The sequence below is a fragment of the Sardina pilchardus genome, chromosome 14 (genome assembly GCF_963854185.1).
Source record: "Sardina pilchardus chromosome 14, fSarPil1.1, whole genome shotgun sequence".
NCBI classification, from domain to species: Eukaryota; Metazoa; Chordata; class Actinopteri; order Clupeiformes; family Clupeidae; genus Sardina; species Sardina pilchardus.
The window spans coordinates 17860719-17886632 of record NC_085007.1 but is presented as its reverse complement, the minus strand read 5'-3'; the positions used below and the strand labels follow the sequence as shown (position 1 = coordinate 17886632).

The 25914-nt window shown below is 42.8% G+C and overlaps 3 protein-coding genes across 3 annotated transcripts; 2 read left to right on the top strand and 1 right to left on the bottom strand.

The window, feature by feature from the left end:
• The first annotated feature begins 1400 nt into the window (after positions 1–1400).
• rasgef1bb (RasGEF domain family, member 1Bb) lies at positions 1401–9336 on the top strand. The gene is made up of 14 exons (XM_062554643.1): positions 1401–1737; positions 2798–2989; positions 3118–3240; positions 3566–3703; positions 4251–4466; positions 5526–5600; positions 5885–5977; positions 6102–6204; positions 6404–6483; positions 6592–6687; positions 7047–7142; positions 7315–7438; positions 8232–8304; positions 8479–9336. The coding sequence occupies exons 2-14, from the start codon at positions 2807–2809 to the stop codon at positions 8498–8500; spliced, it is 1422 nt and encodes a 473-aa protein (XP_062410627.1). The 5' UTR covers positions 1401–1737; positions 2798–2806; the 3' UTR covers positions 8501–9336.
• Positions 9337–9970: 634 nt separating this feature from the next.
• On the bottom strand, positions 9971–12247 carry prdm8a (PR/SET domain 8a). Its single transcript, XM_062554877.1, has 4 exons — positions 12159–12247; positions 11739–11951; positions 11250–11463; positions 9971–11046 (listed from the first exon to the last, which is right to left on the bottom strand). The coding sequence occupies exons 1-4, from the start codon at positions 12159–12161 to the stop codon at positions 9971–9973; spliced, it is 1506 nt and encodes a 501-aa protein (XP_062410861.1). The 5' UTR covers positions 12162–12247.
• Positions 12248–13242: 995 nt separating this feature from the next.
• On the top strand, positions 13243–25761 carry antxr2b (ANTXR cell adhesion molecule 2b). The gene is made up of 17 exons (XM_062554102.1): positions 13243–13616; positions 14260–14331; positions 15143–15214; positions 15475–15556; positions 15849–15953; positions 16668–16736; positions 17330–17410; positions 17665–17725; positions 17845–17940; positions 18349–18418; positions 19073–19151; positions 19476–19571; positions 19848–19898; positions 20158–20253; positions 20547–20726; positions 21769–21849; positions 24832–25761. Exons 1-17 carry the CDS (start codon positions 13477–13479, stop codon positions 24868–24870), a joined length of 1470 nt encoding a protein of 489 aa, XP_062410086.1. The 5' UTR covers positions 13243–13476; the 3' UTR covers positions 24871–25761.
• The last annotated feature ends 153 nt before the right edge of the window (positions 25762–25914 follow it).

Sequence of the window (25914 nt, the reverse complement as noted above, 5' to 3'; positions counted from 1 at the left end):
ATACTGTACATACCTCAACTCCCTAAACTTCTAGCGCATATGGAGTTATGTAATAAATTCGACATTGATCGGACAGCTCATAGACATCATCACCAGGGGAATTTGTAGAGGGTGTGTGGGCGTGTGTGAGCTAAACTCGTGTGTTTACATCTAAGGCCCGAGCACTTTCTCCTCGAGCCTCTTCACAGAGGAGAGGGCCCTGTTGGCGGGAGAACTGTAGGAGGAATATGATCCCAGGTTCACCCAACGAGTGCTCATAACGAGCATAAGCCTTTCCGGAAGCCTCTCTCCACTGACCGCGCGCTTTTTTCAGGTGTCCTGAAGTAGGAGTGGGTGAGAGCGCTCACACGGCAGCGCGGGCTCGCATCGGGTGAATTATTCTTGAAGGCACTGAAGAGTCGACAGCCTCCCGAACAAAAACGCCACCCACAAAACCATCATCTGGCTCTGCCAAATCACAGTGTTGATGTAATATGGTGTTTATATAACAAAACTCCCACTCCAGTGCTGAAGGCTCACAGCCACACCCACAGTGTGTGTTAGAGCACACTGTATTTATTCTTGTTAAGGTCATAAGTGCAGCCTCTTGTTTACCTCAGGGAATGCTGCACCGAGGAACACAGAGTTGTTTGGCTGCGTGCTGAGATGGAATTGCGCAAATGCTTTATCATCTGAAGTGGACACACCTCTGCTTGTGACTTCATAGTCCACATTTTCACTTCTCTGTGCAGTATGTGATACATTCTGTAATGAAACTTCAGAGTGCATATTAAATGGATATTTAGAATGTTGATGTTATTCTTTCAGATAAAAAAAACAAACCAACAAAATTGAATAACTCTTCCATGATTGCCATGATATGAATTTTGTTTCTCTCTCTCTCACACACACACACACACACACTCTCACTCACACTCACACACACTCTCTCACACACACACACACACACACACACACACACACACACACACACACATACACACACACACACACACACACACACACACACACACACACACACACACACACACACACACACAAGAAAGTAGCTGTGCTCTAGTCTAGGCAGCACCTACATTACAGTACGTGTTGGATAAAAAAAAAAAAAGTCAACTAAACATATTTAGCTTATTTGCAGTCAGGTAGGCTACAAGTGTGATCCAGGCTATACAACATACAAATATAAACGTCAAAGTTGTTCATCATAATTCGGAACCTGAACTACAGTAAATTAATGGAATATGGAATCTGTGCGAGTTGATGGATAGAAAACCCACCAATGAGATCGCTGGGATATTTCAATTTTGAGGTTCTTGTCAGTGATTGGTTCGTTCTTTGTCAGGGAGGGGGTTGTCTTTCCCGGTTGTCCCTTACGAGTGTTTGAATAGGGCTTGTGACTTGATCTTCTCTTCAAACTGGAAATTGTAGCGTGGTCGAGCACAATGGATATGGACTTTAGGAAGTTGTGATAATTTTCAGCTATTATTGCTGTCATCGTTGAACTGATTCAACGTATGTAGTGCAACACACTGATGTGCGCAACCGAAAGTCGTTCTGCGCGTCTTAATTTATAGCCTGGCTGCAAGAAAGAAACGATAAGTCACGTACGCTGTGTAACTTCACTTGCTAAGTTATTGTCATCGTCAACGTTAACGTTGGTGCGTAAAGTCATCTCTGTAGTGGATATTCTGTAAAAAAGCCTGCCTTGGATATTTCTTTGGATACTTCTTTCTTCTGGTGAGTCTTATTTAGGCTACCTCTTTCATCGGCTACGTGCTGAAGAATTCGAAAATCAAAATGCACCACAGTTGGTTTAATGCTCTTTGGTCCTGGCCTATCTATTTGGACCAAGTAGACGTATTTTACGAAAATATTACCTCGGTCCTATTAAGCCATCATTGTCTACCTGTATGCAAAACGTTTTCACCGTTTGACGTTGCCTGCTTGACGCGATGGTTGTTGGTGGAGGGTTGGAGCGTTTTGGATGAATGTTTTGATAGTGTTACGAAAGCGCGTTTCCACTCCTGCTTTGACGCCCTGCATGTGGAACTGCCTTAGGAAATGCGAAAGGTCTGTTTTTCTTATCGGTTTCCTGGAAGTTGTTAAAGGGACTTAACTCAACCAGGTTAATTGATGGAAGTGACTTTCCACACCATCTTCGTGCGTTTGTATTACGTCTGTCCACCTGTTTTGTTTAGCTCAGGCGTGGCAAATGAAGAATGCGGAGTGCGTTGTTATTGAACTGTCAAATGTTACATTAGATCATCCGGATAGCGTGTTTCATGCTGGCGTGCAACACTTGGACCATAAGCTTGCTCAGCAACAATAATAAAATCCTTTTAATCTGGTTATCACATTTAGAAGACCGTGTTATTGCTGGGCAATGTGGCTTTTTACAGGAAATGAACGTCCCACCAGTAACCACCTAAACATGGCTGTTTACCTAGCAGCTTCACTAATAGTACAATATATTATGTCCATTATGCCATAAGCAGGTATGGGAAACATTTTTTTATTCAGTGTGGTCTGAAGACAGATCTCCTGTAAGTCCTTAGATCCAGGGACTTTCCTAATCCCCCTCTAAAGAGTTAATGAGCTCTGTCCTGTACCACACAAACAACCCTTTCGGGTTAAAAACATCTGCAAATGAATCTTGGAAAACCTGTATTAAGACTGAATTCCACCTGTTTGATAACATGACGAGTAGGGGGAATTCAGTTAAATTTACAAGGAAGTTGGGGATTTTTTTCAGAACTAGGCTCACAGTCACAGGTGTAACGTCATGTTTTCTTTCCAGGAGGACAACATGCCCCAGACTACCCCATACGCTGGCAAGTTCAGCCCCAACCCTTACACCAACACCAGCACTCATTACACTCCCGTAGAGACCGTCTACGGAGGGTTGTGCTACCATGACAACAGCCTTGTGTCGGGGTCACTTGAGGCTTTGATCCAGCATCTCGTACCAACAGTGGACTACTTCCCTGATGTGAGTGTGCGGAGACTGCCCATTCGGTTTTCCTGTTTGCAGACAAGTCTATTAATAGTCCATCTCGACCAGTTTGACCTGTCATCTGACGTCTTTCTGCTGCTGTTATTCTGTTTCCCTTTCGTCAGAGGTCCTACATCTTTACTTTTCTGCTCAGCTCGCGGCTCTTCCTCCATCCCTATGAGGTCATGTCCAGAGTGTGCTACATGTGCCTGGAGCAGCACAGGACGACTGACCCACAGATTGACAGGGTATTTAAAACACACACACACACACACACACACACACACACACACACACACACACACACACACACACACACACACACACAGATACTCACACAATGGACACACAGTCAGACAGACAGACTCATACTCACGGAAGGATGTGATGGACATACAAAGAGACAGAAAGTGTGAAATTAAGTGAAGACACAATGGCTGCATAGCTATAGGATAGCATGTCTGTGCTGTCAAAGTGTAGAAATAAAAGGCTGTACAAGAACCTTGAATGTCTATAATATACATGCCATCTCACTATCTTGCAACTTCTCTCCTTTGGCCCTCCTAACTTCAGAGGAGAATCCGGGAGATTGCGCCCAAGATCGTTCAGCTCCTCACCGAGTGGACGGAGACCTTCCCCTACGACTTCCGGGACGAGCGAATGATGCGCAGCATCAAGGATCTCACTCACCGGCTGGCCCTGGGAGATGAGGTGAGCACCTGCACCACTCGAGTGCAGTGACCTCACATGGCCTTTTACTCTGTGATTGGCAGATGGAAGGGATGATGTCAGTTCCATCACAGAGAACATTTAGTTGTAGTAGATAGCATCATCCAGTTTGAATTGGGTAAAGGATAAATCCGTTGATTTTTAACATAGATCTACATGTCTTGAGGTCACCGAGTACTATCGGTATGAAAACCCCCCTGAAAACAGTTGGTTGTAAACAGCTCGAGTTGCTGCAGCCAACAGTTGGAGCTTCCAGACCGCTATGGTGCTGCACTCTGGGGGAATGTTCATGAGCCCCCTCATGTTCATGCCCCTCAGAATCTAGCACTATGTGAAAAATCACTGGATTTCTCCTTTTACTGAAGGAGGTGATCTCATTTCTGGTCAAGTACAGGAGTTGGGCTGTAGAGTTGGGGCTATGGAATCATTCCTATATTGATGGAAATGGCTGGAGCTGATCTCATCGTGCTTATGTAAGATTCTTATTGGCTGGTGCTGAAGTGCTCTTTGTCTTTGTGTGTGTGGGCAGCTTTCACGCAGAGCCATGCAGAGGATGACTCAGCGACTGCTGCGCAAGCTCACCACCCTGGGCCAGTACGAAGAGTCCTTGGTTACCACCAGCGCCCCGGCGACGGAAAAGCTGACCGCCCAGAAGGCCAAGCAACAGGCGGCGCGCCGAGAGGACGTGCTGACCGTGTGCAGTGACCCCTTCATATTGGCCCAGCAACTCACACATATCGAGATGGTGAGAAGGACTAAGGGACTTGTCCCTTTTGAATGTCAATGCCTACCTGGAATTCAGCTCATGAAACGGCATGTCCAATTGGAAAGCACAATGCGGTTTCCATTCCTCTTATTGCGTGTGGATTCCCTTCAGAGTCACAGATCATTACCCGTGTGATGGCTTATTGTCAGAATGACAGAACATATCTTTAAGTGGGATTAGTGGTGGAAGGAGGAAGATAAACTGTTTTTGTAGAAAGCGTTCCAAAGAGTGTTTTTAGTTTCATTATTAAAGTGAAAAGACGAGACATCTGCAGTTCCTCAGCTCCTCACAATTACTGCCAAACATTCTGTCATACGACCCACATCCGTGCTGTGCAGATATCTTTCCCCCCTCAAAGTATTTTGCCTTTGTCTTTTGACTGCCAGCACCTCAAGGGAAAACCTAAGTTTATTGAAATGATCCACCTTAGTGTTCTATGGCAGGATGAGGGTTTTTCTTCTCCACTGAATTAGGAATTTGCTCAAAAGTTCATAAAAACCATTGAGCTCTGGGTCTGAGGCCAATATCAGACAGTAGATACTCTCAAATATTATTCCGGCTCTGAAATGGCTAACATCTGTTGAACCATTGAAATGTCTCCTGCTTTGTTTATTTGCATGTCTGCAACAACAACATGGCTGGATCAGTCCTTCCATTTTTGGTTATTTCAGTCGACTCCATGGATGTGCTTTGTGAGATATCGTTCGATAGTTGTTGTGGATCTGAGCGAGGCACCAAAATAAAATAATGTTCTTTCCTTGGGTTGAAATTTCAGACTCTGACCACAGACTTTTTTGGGGGGGCTGACCACGGAATTATAAAGGACATTTTGTGGAAACCCACTGTCCTACTTTCTCACAGTGGTTGCATAAAAAAGCTGGGAGAAATATGAGCCAAAATAACCACATGGATCACATGTTGGAATAACATGCACATTTAGTTACAACGTAGAGTTGTTGAGGGGGGGAAACTTTCTGCAGAACTTTCTGACCTGAATTTTTGTTGCATGCTTAACAAAAAAAAATTCTGTCTTTACAGGAGAGACTGAGCTATATTGGCCCTGAAGAATTTGTCTACGCGTTTGCCCTGAAAGGCCCTAAGGACAACCAAAAGGTTTGTGTCCTCCACAAATTTACTACTTGTTGGTTATGCAAGAGACTCTAAATGGGTTTTGAGTGATCTGGTTGAGTAAGCCAGAATGAGATCTCTTCCTTAAATTGCATCAGCCTATTTGGCCAGAGACTGGGGACAAGCAAGTGCTTTGAGACGAAGATAAATGTCTGAGGGGGAGAGTGGATGAGAGATGAATATCTATGTCACTTCCATCCCTCTCTCAATTAAAACCACATTTGGCAAGCACACCGAGTCCGAATGGGTCTTTTTTATTTATATTGCAGAGTTACTTGAACAAGCGCCGTGCGAGTAACCTGGAGGCATACATCGAGTGGTTCAACAGACTCAGCTACCTGGTGGCTACGGAAATCTGCACTGTGAGTGCTCTTTTATTTCTGCTCTATTTGACAATCATAAACTGATTCCCCCCCCTCCCTTGATTTTTTTTTCTATGCCTGTTTGCTTTATCCCAAATACTTAACCTTGTGTTTTTTTATATAGCCTGTGAAAAAGAAGCAGCGAGCGCGCATACTGGAGTTCTTCATAGACGTGGCTCGAGAATGTTTCAACATTGGCAACTTCAACTCTCTCATGGCCATTATCAGTAAGCGTTTAATTATGTCTGAACAGCCTTATGCATGTCCCCAATTTCACCGTGCATTAACATTGATAGTTAGTAATAGTACGCCTACACCCCCTTGTGGTGACAATTCCGGACAATTCCGGTTACTCCACCTGCTCGGTGTCTTTTGGTCTCTGTTCAGTTGGTTGGATCATTGCTGACATTTGTCCTCTGTCCACAGCTGGGATGAACATGAGCCCAGTGTCCCGACTGAAGAAGACTTGGAGTAAAGTCAATACAGCTAAATTCGACATCCTAGAGGTAAGACGCTTCAAGAGAGTTCATGGTGTTCTGGTATAAAGCTTCGTGAGGCCATTTTGTTTTATTAAAGCTCTGACATTTCTGTTGTGTGTGTGTGCGTGTGTGCAGCATCAGATGGACCCTTCCAGTAACTTCTACAACTACCGCACAGCACTCCGCGGAGCCACCCAGAGGTGCCTCTCTGCTCAGACCAGCAGAGAAAAGGCAAGTGAGAGGCAAACATGCGCCACAGAGTACAGACTCAATACTCAATTTGTGTATTCGGTTTTAATTACATTTAATTACATTCATATAGTATAGTCTATTGTTTAGTAAGAATATGTCTGAAGGTGCTTTAGACATTGAGTTTAGTTGAATGGAAACTAAACGTTACGGATGGGTTCCATATTATCTCAATATCTTCAACATTTGGGACTTGCGTGTTTTGTTGACTTCTGGAAGACCTTTGCAATAGTTAACTTCATTGCGTGGTTGCGTTGTTGCTGATCTAATCAATGTGTCTGTCCACATGTTTAATGCTAGCAGTCTCTCTAATCAGAGTGGTATCCTGTTGTCCTTTTCAGATTGTTATTCCATTCTTCAGCCTGTTTATCAAGGACATCTATTTCCTCAATGAGGGATGTGCCAGCAGGCTACCCAATGGTCACATTAATTTTGAGGTTAGTAAGATTTATGACAGAAAATTAATTGATTTGTTGCCTACATTTATCATTTTAGGCCTACTTTACTGCATTTACAATTGTGGAGTAGCACTGTCATTGTCCATTTTCAAAAAGTATAAATGTAGCCAGTAGTTATGTCATTTCTGAATCCATTTGGATTTTTCAACAGAAATTCTGGGAGCTGGCAAAGCAAGTGAGCGAGTTCCTGTCATGGCGGTTGGCCGCGTGTCCGTTTGAGAGAGACAGGAAGACCCTGCAGTACCTCTTCAATACACCCGTCTTCAGCGACGATGGTGAGCTTCTATGAGCTGTTTCAAAGTTCAGAGACCTATATGGCTGTATGAAGTTGCCTTGAGAGTAAATGTAAAGAGCAAGTTTTTTTTTTTTTTTTTTTTTTAACCTTTCACATTGTAAGATGATGGAATGGGCACTGTAAACACTAAGGTGAAGACTGGTCCACTGCATACAAAGGGAAATGCTGCCACCTAGGGTTACCTGCAGTCCACTGGTCCATGGACATCAATATTTCGCGTTGACTCATGTTTGCGCTGTTTACGTTGAACTTGTCGTTCGTTGATCCAAAATGCATATAAGCAGAGTCTGTTTCTAATCCAAATAGTTTTGTTGCAGAATATCTTGGTTTTTTTTTTTTAATTTATGCGGAATTGATAAAGACAAAATGACTATGAATTACAGCCTGTCAGTAGCCTGGCTAGCGCCTACCACTTCTCATCACCGCGCAAGGCAGGATGGGAACACCCAGGCTAGCCTGTCAGTTTAATTCGTAGTACTTTGTAAAGGCTAAAGAGGTTTTAGACCCGTCAAAAAGTACTGATGTTCTAATTACTTATATATAATGTCAGTTGTTATGAATATTCCAGTTCACCAAATTACTATTTTTGAGCTCTCTCTGCATGTGGCTGTTAAATTTATGACTGTTGTTGACAAGACTCGCATATGGACCAGTCCAAAAAGACTGCATAGATTTATAGGTCACATTTTATGGCCCCTTACTTAAAAGCAATGTGAATGAGGGGGGAATGAGGTCGTTGACTGTCGTCACTTATGGCTGCATATCTACCCTAGAGCTCCAGTTGGCCTCCTATGAAAGTGAGGGCCCGGAAAACAACATGGAGAGAGACACTCGCAGGTCCCTGAGGTACGTACTGCACTAATGTCCTTTCGAGACAATCTTCATATGATTTCCATTTGCTTATTAAGCACTTTATTAAAGACACTTTATTTAACCACACATTGCACAAGTAATCATACTGGTGAACATTACCACTATATTTAGTAATGTAATCTTTTTTTGTTTGTTAAAAATATACAGGTCATCGCTATACAGGGCCTAAAGTGTGATCAGACCATGGTGAACAGCTGTCTCATACTCTCTGGATTCAGTGACGAGCATCAACTTGGACCAAGGACTCTTTGTTCACAAACACTCCACCAATACGGACACATGCTTTTCCTTGCTAAACAATGAAGACTTTGAGACTGGTTTCTCAAACTTTACCCTGAGAAGGTGTCAGAAAAGAATGTATTCACTCCATTAAGCTAATTTTGACCTGACTTGATGAGTCAAGTCATTTGTACAGACATAACTCTACGTGTTGTGATAAAGAGCATGTCGCTGGTAGGCAATGCTCTACACTGATGAAGTCAAATATTACTATTTGTCGTGTCGTTTTCATTGTGTTACTGTGTGATAACATGGACTTGGTGAATCTCATCGTGCTGATGTGTGAAGTATTTCCTACAGTGCCAATTATTGAATGTTAACCTGAGTAACTACAGTCCTGTTACAGCTATAACACTACCTTGTGAAATAAGTATTTGATAAAAGTATATGTGAGTGCTGGAGCGAAGATTTGATCAAACTGTTTGACTAAGCGTGTAACCAAAGAGTTGCACGGTAAATAGTAAATGTCTCCTCTTCCCTCTCGGTGGGGTCTATTCAAAACGTTACTTACACTTTGATAAGCTTTGCTCTTTTGGCTTTATCATGTCTGCACTGATATTGTCTTTTTTATTTTAAGTTTTGTATCACGTGTGTTTGTTTGTTCATCATGACATTATTTTAGATTATGAAAGAAGAGACTTTATATTAGGGTACTCAAAGAAGTTGCTTTATTAATTGTCTCATCAGTTCATATTTTTGTAATAAACAGAGACTAAAAACTGAGAAGGCTGAGTGTGTTGTATAAAATCCGAGACTTCTTTATTACAGTGCTGCACAACAAAAGATAAGCATAAAAACACTTTGACATTGCTTGTAGTGTCTTGGTAATACAATGAAATTTGATAATACATACAAATACGAAAATATACTAAATATATGTATCTCCCTGTGGCAGTACAAACTCAAAAAATCTATGCATCAATCTGTGCATCAATTGTGATCATTCATAGCACTCTACTGCCATCTAGTGGTTAAGATGGTCTGAAACTTGCCCATTGAGTGTCACTCCATGTCCATTCGTGTCACTGCATCATACACATACAAATCACAAATTATAAACAATATCTCCGTAAGAATGTACTTAATGAAGAAGTAAAATAATATATTAAAAAAAATACAAAGTCCATCCATGCATTAAGAAATATTGCAAGTCCACTGTAGCTATTTGGAAGCAAGCAAATTGACAGAGAAATTCTTCACCCTGAAGTGAATATTCGCTTCATCCAGAGGTCACCTAAACGTGCTGCTGTGACAGGGCATCATTGCGTCATGCACTGGGCTGAAGATCCTTAGCAAGAGGCTCATTTCCATGGAGACAGGTTAATGTGTGAGAGGCTCGTTTCCCTGGAAACAGGTGTATTTATGTGTGAGAGGTCATGTGACGGGAGAGGTGATGGCGTTCCCTGAAAGTCTCCTTGCAGATGTGACACCTGAGTCTGTCCTCCCGCTTCTGCCTGGGCTCCTGCTCCTCGAAGGGCGCCCTCTTGTGGTGAGACCGCATGTGGTGCACCAGGTCGGAGGTCATGTGAAAGGAGATGCTGCATTTGGCACACCAGTTCTGCGCCGGGAGGCCGAGAGGGGAGAGCGGAGACAGCGGGTAGGAGAGGAGCGAGTGGGGCGCGCCGGCGGACTTTCGTAGAACCGGGGTCGGGGTCGGAGCCAGAGGCTTGGGCCAGGCCCTGCTGGCATTGAGGAGGAGAGACCCTTGCCTGTGCATTGAGGCCTGCAGCAGTACGGTACTCTGGAGCTTCGACGCAGAGATGGGGAGTTGGGGGAGAGCCACTGGGAGAGGCATCACCAGGGGGTGGGTTGGGGGGAAGGACCGGGGTGGCTGGACAAAGGCACTCTTCCTCTCCTCTCCAGCGCGGATGGAGGCGTTTGTGGAGCTGGCTCCACCGTGAGAAGAGGGTGTGGATGCCTCTATCAGCTCCTTCTTAGGTTTGCAGTTCAACTGGGTAAGACCCTCAGAGCCCGTGACGTTTTTTCCATGAGCACTTCCCTTTGAGCTTGGCTGGGATTCAAAGGCACTCCTGGCAGCGCTGGTCTTGCCTAAGATAGTCTGGCGATGTGGTACTGGAATGCGCAGCTGAGCGGTAGCTCTCTGAACGCATGTTCTCTTCACTGTTTGGTCTCCCTGCGAGGCGGTAGACAACAAACGCTCATCTTTGCCTTCTCCCTCCATCTCTGAGTGCTTTCTCTTGGTGTGTCCTCCGTTCTCCATCTTGTCTGAGGGAGCTCTGCCATTCTCTAGGTCACGCGCTAGGTTGTGGAAGTCTGTTGCAGGTTTGGCCCCTTTAGAGTGCAAGCTCACTTTCGAAACTCTGTCGGAGGTGAGACTTAAGAACCTCGCCTTGCAAAGAAATCTCTGGTGTGCCAGAAATGGAAACTCAAACTGAAAGCCCTGTTTGCAGAACGGGCACATGTACGATGGGACACCTAAGAATGAGAAAAACAAGAGAATTTGGTGAGAAAATATAAATGTAATTTGAATTTATACATTAGATATGGTGCTATTGGACACTGTCGGATTAACTGAAAATTGTATTTATATTACATTTCAAATATTTTCTTTTAAAAAAGGTAAATCAACACAGTGCTTGGAGTGTCTACAATACCGCTACTTTTATACCCAATCTCACCTTTAGTCTCAGTTGAGATGAGACTCAGTAGTTGGGATAGGTCCTTCTTGTACCATGCCAAGAGTTCAGAATCCCGCTTGATTGTCCGAAGAGCTCTAAAGAACAGCTGTCCATCCTTCACATACGCCTCCAGGTTCTGCTCCTCAGCATCTCTGGCAGACTGAACCAGCTGCAGCCAGTAGGGACTCTCTGAAGAAGCACTGGACATGTCCACCTGCCCACAGAAAATAACCATGTCAACCTCTGAATTGACTGCAAGTATAGTGTTTACTAGAGAAGGAAACTGATTTATTATCGAATCTACTTTAATAGAGGCTGCATTTACAGAGTTAACTATAGTTGTTGATATTTGCCAATAGTATTTCATTTGTTTGTCTGTAGGCTCTGGTCCGCAGGCAACACAAATATTTGTCTCACATTAATAAAAAATACTTCTGTACAAGATAGGATCATTATGTAAAATGTGTCTAAAACAATTAGCCTACATACCTTCAACATGTAAGGTGTGGTCCTTCTGTCCGAACATTTCAGAGCAATGAATGCAATGCTGTCATACAGCGATGAGTGATTCAAATCACAAGGCCCAAAAACCGTGTTGACTGGGATGTCCGTTTTGGTAAAGACAGACGTTAACATATCGGTGATCCATCGATCCGCCACATAGGAGTCTGCTTTCCTCATCAGTTTGGTTCCATCCATCTTCTGCTATAAAACAGCCATGTATTAGAATCAGCAAGTTCAGTTAAATCCGTTTTTGAACACCAGTAAAGGTTGATCTGAAAACAATAAATCTAAACCCTTTCTTTCAAAACAAAGGGTATTACAATGTGTGTCATCATGAACTACACGTGAAAACCACAAAAAGTTAAATGTGAGTTCAAATATGTTGGTCTATATATGGAGTCTTACCATGACAACAGATAGTTTCCCAAAATGTTATCAGTAGCCACGGGTCTGAAGAAGAAATGAGTATGTGAGCGAAAGGTTCCAGGATTCGGATCTGACAGATGCGCTCCTTGAAATGGCCTGTGATGGTGAGGGGAGACCCAGAATATAATCTCAGCCCCTAATCTGGTTAATGAGATATGACACGACTCCGCCTCCCACATCGAAAGTGAACCTGTCAACTGACATCAGTTGTCCTGCATACTGAAATAAAAGAAAACATAACAAGGGCATATATTAGGGATCTGGGAAGTTGTTTACATAATTAGGAAATAGAATATTATAGGCATGGGTAAATGTGTTTTATCACATATATGGCAACCACCATAACCAAATGAAAGGGTTTAATTTCAGATCCTGACTATTTGGTGTGTCATAATCATTATCCCATGGATGCTGTCAGTTGCTCGTAGCTGTCAGTGATGCACTGGTGAAGTTCTTGTGGGATGTTCATTTGCCCGATAAAACATTGTGAAGATTGGCTGGATTCAATACGAGCCTTCCTCATTACTGTCAAATAAGTCAGTCCAACGTCGTGGGGCGGTGGTGCGTTAACGATGAGAGGTCAGCGTTGTGCTCGCGGCGAAAGCGCAGCGCCATCACGCATTCGGTCCGGAATCTTATCCCTCGGGCTATGGAGGCCACACCCTCGTGGATGCACGAATCTAACTTCGACTGTCCCGGGCACGTTGTCCACTACCCACGTTATCAATTTTTTCGAGCCATTGCACAGGCGGGAGTACACCAGTTTATAGGCATATTATCGTGTAACAGGTTGGCGGCGCATTGTTTTATTCGCTGACTGCGTAGCTTTGAACCAGACACACAACATCTGAAATTAAATTAAACAAACAAACAATTATTTGTACACCATCTTCAACATCAAGACATTAGCCTACGGGCGAAATAGTAAAGTTTAAAAGGCAGATTCATTAACATTTCCAACCCCATAATTTTACTGTTGTCCTGCCCCATAATGAAATAAAAGCAACGCTCGTTATTCTGCGCATGCTCGCTGCTTGAATGCTCAGCAGCTGTCATAGGGAAATGTTCTTGGCTGTATTCGTCTGGAAGAATGTTTTGGAGTGTAATGGGCAACCACTGAACTAATCATGCGTTATGATGTTCTATACCTGATTTATTAGGCGCAATATGACCAAGTATTATATTTTTGCGCATTTGTTTGTGCAGGTAACCAAGGGAATTCTCTAATCGTGCGTCTGGTCTAGCTTAATAGATTTGAATTTTAAGAAGCGTGAGAATTTTTTTTCTACAGACTAGTATGAGAACAGACAAGCTATATTGTGGAATTTGGTCACATATCGCACTTCTGCAGTTATGCGCAGTTCTTTTGAACAGTTTCTGTAAAGGCGAAGATGCCTCATGTAAAGGAGCGTTTGATCTCTACTTTGTGCTGGATAGGTAAGTGTGTCTAGTCATCTTTAACTTACTGCTTTTTATAACAAACATACACAAATTAGATTGACCCTAGTACTGGTTATCTGCAGTATTTACGTTAGAATACAAGTACTTTATTTTCTAGATCTCTCTCTCTCTCTCTCTCTCTCTCTCTCTCTCTCTCTCTCTCTCTGTTTGAGGGTGTATGTGTGTGTGTGTGTGTGTGTGTGTGTGTGTGTGTGTGTGTGTGTGTGTGTGTGTGATTGTGTGTGTTTGAGTATCAGTGACTATCAGTGACTCAGTGACACACACACACACACACACACACACACTCTCTCTCTCGCTCTCTCTCTTTCTCTCTCTCCAGCACAGTTCAACTGATATTGTTATGTTTGTATTATTGCTTAAGTTCCTTCACATGACTGACATTCATACCCATCCTCTGCTTACACTGCCATGCCCTAGAAATCCAAAAGTGGTGTGTGTGTGTTTATTATAGCAACACTTTTGAATATTTGGCCAGCTTGGGTGGAACGTCACTCCCTATGTGATTACAAATGGTATTTTTAGTTGTTTAACAGACTCTTTGAAGACCCCACCACCACCAGAATCCTTATATAGACTTGTTTAGTCTCTGAAAGCACTCTCTGACTCCATTCTGCTACAGGTCTGGGAGTGTAGCCGGTAACTGGGCTGAGATCTATGGATTTGTTGAACAGCTGACCAACCGCTTCGTAAGGTAAACAAACCCCCAGGTTCAAGGTTGTCTCGGTTGACAGTGATGCATTGGGGGAAGGCCTACAGCCAGAGTGAATGTTTTTCAGTATGATCCAATCACGGGATAATACTAAAAAAACATCACATAATGTCAATTTCCACATGGATGAAAATACTTTACGAGGCAATGAGCGTTTTATTTTTTATAATATCTAAATAAAATGTTTCACCTGCAAGAGTATAGCTGTGTGGTATGTGGCTGTGCTAATAGTTTCACTGATTGAGGCTTGCGGTTAAACATTCATTGAAGTGGTGTAGCCTGCTTCCGTCTGTGTGTTATCTAATGACAAAGCCTCTCTGCCCTAGACACCCCATCACAGCGTTCCTCACCAGGGAGCTCTGTGTGACGGCCTGTGGGGACTACTTTCGAGGGCCTATTTTGAACATAATTGTGGATTACTTATTTTAACTTCACAAGCAGGGCACTACCTCATGTCTGCATCTGCCCAGCACACAAACGTTGGTGGCTTGACCCAGTAAAGGGTGCTGTAATGGTAGCGGTAGTGGCCAGGGACCAGGGCAGACTGCCGGTGTAACAATTCACATATGGTTCAAATATGGTTCCAGGATGTTTTCTTTAGGGTATAACTCTAGGTTTGTGGATGCTGTTGAAGCCACAGTGTTTGGGATGTATACTTATAGTAATAGTAGCTACCAATTTAACATATCCACTTGACCTCCATAACTCACTGTGACACAAGAATGATACAATATGAATTTAGCTTTTTCCCAGGACAGTACTGTATACTTTTATGTCTTTGTGTTCGTTTCAGCCCCAGAATGAGGGTGTCTTTCATAGTGTTCTCCTCCAGTGCTGAAGTTATACTACCTCTAACAGGAGATAGGTATGATCTCACACACACACACACACACACACACACACACATACACACACACACTCTCTCTCTCTCTCTCTCTCTCTCTCTCTCTCTTCCTCTCATCTTTTCACACTCACTAGACTGCCAAAAAGCCTTTTGAACCCTATTCAAATGTCCCCTGTGCACCACACACAATCGCTGCACATCACTTTACACATGGTAACATGAACTCCTCCAATCTATCCATTACTCCTATCCTGAGAGAACCTCATTTTATAACTTTGCAGAGCTCAGATAGATCAAGGCCTGGCTGAGCTGAGTGCTGTCAAACCAGCCGGAGACACCTACATGCACGAGGGAATGAAGAAGGTAAAATGGACAAGCTCATCAGGACAAACAAAAATGGCTGAAAGTTTGTAGCTTTAACGTAACCTCTATCCAAGGAAGATGTACTGGAAGATACAATGGAATGGAATGGAGCAGCATCTCTCCTCTGCTGTGTTAGCCAACACATCTTTTCAGTCTTTCCACTGTTCAGTCCATAAATGTATCTACGCAAAGGCTTTGATCAGCAATTTGATGTTTTGGGTTATGCTTTAGCTCTGTTGTAATCACTATATATCCCATGTCAGTCTTATCATGCGTTGACATCTCTTTTGAGGCTTTGGAGCAGATGAAAGTCCAAACCACCAAGGGATCCAGCATCATTATTGGCTTAACAGATGGAAAGCTGGATGTCTATCCTTATGAGCTCACAGTGCAGCAGGTACAGTTGACCATTTTGCCTGTCACTGGTCTTGGCTCTGTGCTAGAAGGCCTCTTTGCGTTATATTTAGTTCTTTCCACTTCAGAGCTTCATAGTTCTGATAGTAGCGGATAACTGGTTCACTGGCATTTCAACACTGACACCATCTGAAACCTAAGAATGACAAATCATGCCTTGCGCGTTCCCATCGTCCCAGTTAGATGACTTTGTTCAGTGTAGCAGAACTGTTTGGGTGGAATGGGTGCAATGATGTGTTCATTGGCCGGTTGGTTGTCTCATCCAGAATCTTACTTCCTGTATCAGTGGACATTGTCAGCTTCCTTGCCCAGTCCTAGAAACACATACAACTTCAAATGGTGATGGCTGCAGATTAACTACATACGCACAATGTTATTGGCAACCTAAATCAATTCTTATCTTTGTTATTTGGCAAGCTTAATTTCGTAGCCATTGCCAGCACAGTTCAACATTGTTCAACCTGATAAGTTTGCACCTGCCTAATACGACGTTAGTTGGCAATAGAAACCATTTAACCCTATGGTGGAACACCAGTCTTTCAACCAAAAAAAAAAGAGTATATGTTCTATTCTACCTCTGTTAGTGGTGATTGCAGACCGTAGTCAATATGTTGCAAGAATAGTGGTTTGAAAATATAATGTATTCATTTTTGTGCAGGTCTTCACATTGCATGTTCATATTTTTATACTCATACAGGCAAATAATGCCAGATCGTTTGGTGCCAGGGTCTACTGTGTTGGAGTGAAAGACTTTGATGCAAATCAGGTCTGTATTTTCTATCAGTAATATATGTATTTGATATGACTCACCTGATATCATACATGTAACTCTATATGACATTGCTAGAACCTTCGCCTGTTGTCATATTGCTTTATTATGCAACTAGTGTGCTCACAAGTACTGCAAGATACTGAAACCAGCTCATTCTACCATAAAAATGTAAAATACCAGTGATAACGTCTATCCTGACCCCTTTGAAATACAGTATTGTGCTCAGCATTTTAAGGCAGATCATTGATCCCTATTTTTTTTTTAAAAAAAACAAGTTTGTGTACTGTTGGTAGATATGAATGATACAGCAGGATATTTCCTCACTGCCTGATGGTTGCAGGCTGTTCCTACTCCCACTGCGCAGGAACTTAGATATTACCATCTAATTGGATTTTGCCCGCATAACATCCTGTCTGTGTTTCTGGGCTCTTTGAAGCAGTCTTGGGTACCCACGGCAGGAAAACATAATCTGGCCTGCTGCAAGAGGGACTGACAGTGTGTTTGTTTGTACAGTATGCATAAGTCAGTGCCTGAAGTGAACCGTCACGACTTGTTTTGCAAACGACTCTCTGCTTTTCTTCCCATAGCTTGTCGACATTGCTGACAGTCGAGATCAGGTGTTTCCCGTGCTGGAAGGTTTCCAAGCCCTTAATAGCATTGTTGATTCGGTAAGGGGGCCATGATGAACCACAAAGTCAATACTGCATGGGTCAGTTTCTGGAAGCAAAAATGAAGCCTGGTCTTGAGTTATATTTATTAGGGGTTTTAACAGAGACTCTATACCTTCAGAGTACTATTTGATTTTATTTGATGCGAATTTAACATTTAGCTTCTACCATGTCAATGGGTATTATAGTCACATATAACAACCGTATAGCAGCAATATAATATAATCAAGTAATTACTTGTTGTCTTTTTATAGATTCTAAAGAAATCTTGTGCAGAACGTTACACAATAGAGCCTTCCAGTGTGTGTGTGAATGGTAAGTGGCGTCAGACAGCGCCAATACTGACCAAACTCGTCTGTAAAAAACAAAGGCTTCTTAATTCCAAGCTTATACTCTTAACAACACTGAGGAAGAGATGGATGTTGTGCTTGCAGAGTCATTCGACATTGTCCTCCGAGGCGACGGTTTCGCCCGTGGGAGGACCCCAGAGGGAGTGGTCTGCACCCTGACTGTCAATCAACAGACTTACAGTGAGTGCAACAAACACATTCCTCTGTCATTCCCCGGAACTGTCCCCTGACCGTGCCCTGAAAATAACGCATGAGTACGGGAATGTGATGGCTGTAAATCAAGGGTATTAAGAGTGTAGCATACAGTATAGCCCTGGGGGGGGGGGGGTGAACCCAACCCACCACATCAAGGAAATACTCAAGGCATGGCTATCATTAGCTAACAGTTTGAGAAAAACACAAGCCCCCGGCCACCCTTGTCCATTTGGCAATCTGGTTAAGTCGCTGGTGCGTTAACAGCCTTGGTATTATGTAGCTTGTAGCCGCCGGGGCTCACGAGGACTGGAGTGGCATGGAAAGCACACAATGATGTCTCAGTGTTTGACTCCGGGCAGCGAGATCATGCAGCTCTCTTCCTTTCCTCCGCAGATGAGAGACCAACTATAGTGCAGGACAATTACATCCTGTGTCCAGCTCCAGTGTTGCAGGAGGTCGGAGAGTGAGTATCACTTACTTAGCGCTTGGATGGTACAATAGACTGTTCAGCTGTACGCCAGCTGTTGATATGCCACCAGAAATAGAATGGGATCTCAGTGTTAAGTATTCCATTAGTTGGCTTGCCAAAAATGTCTCCCAGGATTATCACCAAAATTAAACGTGTGTGTGTGTGTGTGTGTGTGTGTGTGTGTGTGTGTGTGTGTGTGTGTGTGTGTGTGTGGTGAATGTTTAACCAACTATTATATTTGTGTTTGCCTTGCCCAGTGATATTCTGGCATGCAATAGCTTTGCCAGTGAGACAACTCTGAACTTTGAAAATTGACCCACATTTTCTCTCTCTCACAGACACACTCTCTCTCTCTCTCTCTCTCTCACACACACACACACACACACACACACACACACACACACTCCCTCCCATGCTCCATGAGGTTAACAGTTAATATAAACTACCGTCAGTGGTTCAGCCCTGTAGAAACTGAGACATTTCCCATGAGACGACAACTGGCTTTTTGTCAAGTTACACCATCAGTTATAGTCAAACATGGAATGCTATGCATGCAATGAGGCACCCAGGAACAATAACATGTTGATATGAAACTAAAACACCTACATATTTTAATGTTGTAACGTTAATGTTGATCTGTGTTTGTAGATCCATAGAGGTTTTGATCAGCTTCAACAAAGGACAGTCTTTTATCTCAAGTCCACTGACGATATATGCAACCACTTGTGTGAGTCTTTCCCACAAGCACTGATAATCTGTATCGAACAATGATATTAAGTGCAGTCCTTTTAACATCATCAGCTTGATAGAAGTACACTACAAGTGCTAATAGAAATGAAGAGCAAAACCATACTGTACATTCAGTACAAGAAATTCTATTCAATTCTGAAATGGCATTGAAACTATTGATTGAAACAACTTTTAGTTTCTTTTTTTTACTTTGATTTCGCTTTTTATATTCCTAGTAACATTATTATAATAACATCATTTAAATGAATGAATGGTGCATAGCATGCTCTGAGGCGGCACATTTCCTGATCTCTTCTGATAGTCCAGCGGGCTGGTGGTGTTGCTGCTGGTCTTGGTTCTGCTCCTGCTGCTGGGCCTGGCTCTTCTCTGGTGGTTCTGGCCTCTGTGCTGCACTATCGTGAGTTCACATTTTCAGTTTCATCAGAGTGCTTTGCTGATGCACATCCAATTTCTCCTGAATTTGATTAGAACAAAAACTCTCTGGATTTTTGTTGTTTCATGGGACATCTGCTCGAAACGCAGGCCTGAGTAACATCATAAGACTTTCGATTATCGAGAGACAAGGGCAGACCTCTAGCAGTTATTAACATTATGAAATGTTCCAAGCACAACACTGTGATCCTGTCAAGCTGTCAAGCTCTGGCCTCTTGAGAAAAAAATCTGTTCATTTCAGGTCATCAAGGACCCTCCACGTCCTGCTCCTCCTCCTCCCATCCCTGTGGCTGTAAGTTAGCAGAGACGCCCTACAGAGCATTAATGACAAATTACTCCTTAACAAGTCTCACATGTAATGATTTAAATGTGTTATTATGTTTATGAAAGTCTATGTGGGTGTGATCCATGCAGACATTCACCACTGGCTCTATAGCAAAAATGAATCACCACACTAGTTTTATTCAATGCAGATGTGGTGGTGAGTTGTTGAATGATGAAGTCCATCCTTGACCTTGCTCCGGTATCTAATTACTCTGATTCTGCCTCAGGAGCCTGAGGAAGAGCCCGAGCCAAAGAAGAAGTGGCCCATGGTGGACGCCTCGTACTATGGGGGTAGAGGGGCAGGAGGAATCAGACGTATGGAGGTGAGTTTCATCTAAAAGGTCACGTGTGTATAGTGCAGAAGTTCAGTGGGTTCAATCCCAAAGCGACACCGGTCTGACAAATGTTCTAACTGTACTTCGTCTTACCTTCAGTCATTACTTTGGATCAGTTGTGATTGAGTTTTCACTCGAATGTTAAGCGTATCCAAGGGTGAAACTAAGTTGAACTTTAGGGGTGCCGAGTCCCCCTCTTCACCATCCTCTATTTCTATTAGGCCTACTGGGGAGTTTCACTGGCCAGTTTTGATTATAACACCTACAACTGTATCATTCAGGTCCGCTGGGGGGATAAAGGGTCCACGGAGGAGGGGGCGAGGCTGGAGAAAGCCAAAAATGCTGTAGTCACCATGCCCGAGGAAGTGGAAGAGCCCATTATCAGGAAGCCTCCCAGCAGGCCTCCACCTACATATCAACACCACACCCCTCAACAATCCAAATGGTACACTCCTATAAAGGTGAGACTACACCTGTGAAGGCAAAAGTTGCCATTTTCCACCATACCCAAAAATGTAAACCTTACATGTAGGTCAGGACCATGAACAGCAAAGGAAAGAACAGTGAAGGACTGCATTTTTTGCGTGTGTAATCCTTTTTTTTTTTTTTTTTTTTTTTTTGAGTTTTTTTTTTTATTATTATTTTATCCCACCACCACCCCCCCTCTTCGGGGGACATCTTTTTTTTTTTTAGTTACAGCTTTTTTTGTTTCAAGGGGGGTTCATACATCAAATAGGAAACAAAACAAAAAAAACAAAAACAAAACAACAACAGCAACAACAAGCTGTTGGACATATGGGACAGGCTGACAAGAGACAGACAAGAGACAAAACACAGCGACAGACAAGAGACAAGACACATTGACAGACGAGAGACAAAGACAGGAGACTAGGGACAAGAAGTGTTTGTGCAGTGCTTAGACAGGGTGGATATGTAATTACTGTTGGTGATGCTGTTGTTAATCAGAAGGGATATACGTGGTTACAGATTATGTTAGTTGGGTTTGGTAAGGGTTATAAATGGTTTCCATATTTCTTCAAAGGCTGCGTGTGTAATCCTGAGTAGCAGGGTATTGTGCACTCTTAGGCCCTCAGTGATCTCTGAATAAATTACTTAAATTTTGCTTTGTTCACGTCAGTCTTCAATATTTCACAATGTCTTGAATTCTAGTCTACTGATACTGTAGATCCTCAGTTGGAACCCGCCTTTCTTATTGCTGTGAATGTCCTTGTATATTTGTAATATTTGAACTGTTATTGTAGTGTTGCAGTGTAAGGCTGGAGCTCTTCAGCTCTCTTAACAGAAGCGTTGAATGTTTCAGGCGCCTGAAGAGGGTTCTTGTCTAAATGTTTGCATTCTTGTGTAGACACTCTACAAACAGAACAAAGCAACACAGACTACACACCTAAGAACCATTTCCCTCTCCGTCATCACCCTAAACTAAATGCACACTAACACAAAGTGATCAGACTATGCTGTATGTGCTTTCTAAATCCTCTGCAGGGACGCTTTGATGCTATGGTTGCACTGATACAACAGCAGTACCACCGGGTTGCTGTGATGAGACCAACAGCAGAGGACCAGGTAAGACATTATAGACTAGATTCAATTTTATTGTCATTGTGCAGAGTACAACGAAATGCAGTTATCGCCTAACAAGATGAAAAGAGAAATCTGGACAGTAGAGACAAGTGGTGCAGTGTAGACAATATATGACAGTACAGGGTAGACAGTAGTATACAATTGAGCAAGAGGCATGGTTTACAGTAAGTATATGTGGAGTGTATTAACAATAACCTTACCGTATAAGAGCAGAATAAATATGGATATGCTGTATGAACAAAATAGACAGTATTATATACAGGCATGTGCATTGACAGTAACATTATACTAGTCAAAATAAGAGTAGTTTGAACAGTATAGACATGTACTGTACCTTGGACTATGGTAAGTATTGTCTACAGTATGATGCCAATAATATTATAAGAGTAGCAGAATATTATAAGTGTAGTAACAGTATGTACATTTTGCATAATAGAATTCTGTGGGTGGGATAGGGTAGTGCCACCTCCTTGTTGTATCTGTCAAGCAGTCCAATGGTCGTGGTCACCTCAACAGGAGGTGTTGGTGGTTAGGGGGGTGGGGGGGTGCAGAGTTAGTGTTCAGGTACAGTAGGGTGACAGGTGATAGCCGCATGGAAGAAGCTTCTTCTGAACCTGCTGGTAAGGGTGCGGAGAGACCTGTTATGTCTTCTGGAGAGGAGTGAGGTGAGAACAGTCTTTGATAATGCTGTACGCCTCACGCAAGCATCACTTGCCCTGCATGTCCTCGATGGAGGTTGAGTGAAGAACCGGCGATGCGTTAGGCAGTTTTCACCACCCTCTGCAGTGCTCTGGTCCGGTCAGAGGCAGAAAAGTTGCTGTACAATACTGTGGCACAGTTGCTACGTTTACATTTACATTTATCAATTTGGCAGACGCTTACATTTAAGCTACAGACTAGAGCTGCAGCTACAACAATAGAATATATAAACATTTAAGCTGCAGTGCAGAGGAGATATACTGCATCTGTCAGTACCATCCATATACATTTCATCCTCTACAAGTTCATCAATGTTTAATTTAGTTGCTGTTTGGTTTTTCCCAAGAGGACCCAAATGGCATCACTCTACTCAGCTGTGCTCATCTAACCATGTATAACAAATAGAGCGTGTGTCCGTTGTTGATACTGTCAGGCACTTTGTGAGATAATTGCCTTCACTGGACCGTGTCCCATCTCTGATGTGGTCCAGTCTCCAGCGAGAAGGAGGTTACTGTGCTTACTGTAACACCCCCCCCCGCACTCCTCACCATCCCCCATCACGTGTACCTCTCTAGTGCTGTCTCCAGCCCTTGAGCTCCTCCACCATGATGAGTCCTGAGTGGGCTACACTGACAGGCCCTGCCGTGGCATGAGAGGAAGGAGACAGATCCCAAGCTGCCCTCTGGCCTGGCCACCAAGCTCCCCCACCCCCGCTCCCACCTCAAACACACGCACCTACCGCTGCCCTTTACCCAGCATGCACCTCCCCGCGCCACGTGCTGACCCAAGAGGAGCCGCGGCTGGTCGCGTGCGGCTGGTCGTTAAGTGGGCCGCATGACCCCGTGCGGGTCTCCCCTCTTGGCTTTCCAGCCATTAGTGTCATTACACTCGGAGATGTGCCCCGCACTGTCAGGGCACTTGAAGGCACTAACGAGGGAGGCACGGGGCGGTAATGAACGAGGTAGGGGAAGGGGACGTGGTCCCTGGTCCTTGAGAAGGGCTGACATCTTGACCCTGGCCTCGCCGACTGTCAATCTGTATTTGTGGTGGTTTCTCACTGGTAGCTAGTAAGGAATGTATGTTTTTCTAGCATATCTTTCGAAAGTGACAGTTAGTGGTTGTTGTGGAGGAATGAATGGGTCATTGAAGCACAGAACCTAGAATTCATGTGGACCTATTAGGATTGATGTTGCAGTGTTGACATCAGTATCTGAAGGCTCTGTCATGAAATTGTTTGCCCTATTTCACATTTTGCTGAGGGTATATGAGGATTCATTGGATATTGAAAGTGGACCATGGATAGATAGTGGAATATGATAGATATGAAATGAAATAATAGATGGTATTTTCAGTATACTGTATAATAGTTCTTGAAGTTTTAGAGCAATTTCCTGTAACACCACGAGGAGGCCACACCATTCACAATATCTGCATATATTTGTATATGGCTGTTATTTCATTCCATTCCTGCCTATATCTGTTTGTGATTATGCATTTAGAGATAAGAGGGAATATTATGCTTTTGCCGTGTTTCACTGTTCTGCATCAGTAGCCATTGGCTCAGGATTGCCAGGTTGGCATTAATCAGAGTCAGATTCAGTGTAGTCCATGGAAGATGGGATGACCAAAGCCATCTCCCGTCAGCGTGGAAGGATACTTAAACCCTAACTATTTCCTTGTCTTAAGTAGCAAACTGTTTGTCCCAGACTGGTACCTGCTCTGTAGCTCGGTCATCGTGTAGCGCTCACTGATTGGTCCAGAATGACTGCCAAGCCATTTGTTTCGTACCGCATGATTAGCCTAATTTCAAAGACTCCTTCCTCATTGCCTATTAGAGTCAAAGTTCTCTCAAAAGGATTCAATTACTCTAAATTATCGTTAATGTCAGATTGTCAAAACAGTGTCCAGTGATATAGCATGCATATGACACGCACTCCTGTTGGCTGAAGTAGCAACATCAGTTACAAATTAGACTGAGATACACTGCTATGTGATGTGCATGCTGTGGCTTTGGTAGTTACCAGCATTAGATTTAGGACACAGCAGGTCTGTCAGGAGTGTTCATTACTGCACAGACCAGTTGACAGCAGCTATATTCTATTTAAAGAGACACAAAAGAACCATCCATGTCATATGTCTCATTTATTTAATTTAACGAGATAGCCTAAATTAAATGAAGATTAATGTTGATTAGAATAGGCCCTTAACTTTTTTTTCATAACTGAAGTGGCCCGATGTTTTTATCTTTTGTCTCTCTGTTTTCAGGGGCGCTGTATGAAATTCACCCGAGTTCAGAGCCAGTGAACCAAAGGTCCTCTGAAGATGCCCAGTTCTGAAGAGGGGGACAATAAAATTGTGCCTTGTACTACAATAATATACCATACAATTAATGCCATATCTGTCAAGTCATTTGTTATAATAGGTTTTATCAAATTAATGTTGATAAATATTATTTTGGCATACTTAAATAGGCTTCATAATGATATGAATTTCAAGTTTCACAGACCTGTTTTAATGTACGTAAATTAAGGTTGTTGCTGGTTCCTTTTGTATATATATTTTTTTTATTGTAAATCTCCGAAATAGGAGAGTAAACACAATGGTTGTAAATATGATTTTTAATTGCAAGTGTAGGCTACAGTGGTCTTTGAAGAGAAGGAACCGAACCACAGTCTTTATACTTCACACTAGTCAACAATATGGATCACATAACTCTTGCCTTAGCAACATTTGAAGCTGAATGTGGAGATTTAAAAAAAAAAAAAAAAAATAGCCAATTAAGTGTGAGATTATCTCCAGAGCTTTAATTTGGCAATAAATGAATCCTTAAAGTAGCCTATTTGTCTTCTTAATTGTGTTCACCTAATCTATTTCATGAAGCCATAGGCCTATTTTTATTTTCAAACTTTATACTGAAAAGGATGGTAACCAATTCTTATTATCTTAACAAAATATTCACACTAGTATTTGCCTGGTGACAATAATTATCATAATTCAGCCTAAAATGTTGACCTGGAGACAGTAGGAGAGACAGTGTAGATTTTTTTAAATATAGGGCCTATTTGTAACGCCTTGTAGCCCATGTTGTTTGAGGGAATAAAATCAACCATTCCACTGGATTTAAACGTGCAACCCTCATTATTTCCATTCCTTAAGGGTTGCTATAGCCTGCTTCTCAGATGTATGAAACGTGCTTTATCCAGCGTAAGAAAAATAACAAATAAAGAAACAAATTATATAGTTTCCTCAGAGAGTGTCTTCTATTTACCACTGATTCTATGCAGGCAGCACAAGAAATGCACAAATGGGGCCTTTCAAACACTCGGCGCAGGGCTATTGTGTAACTTG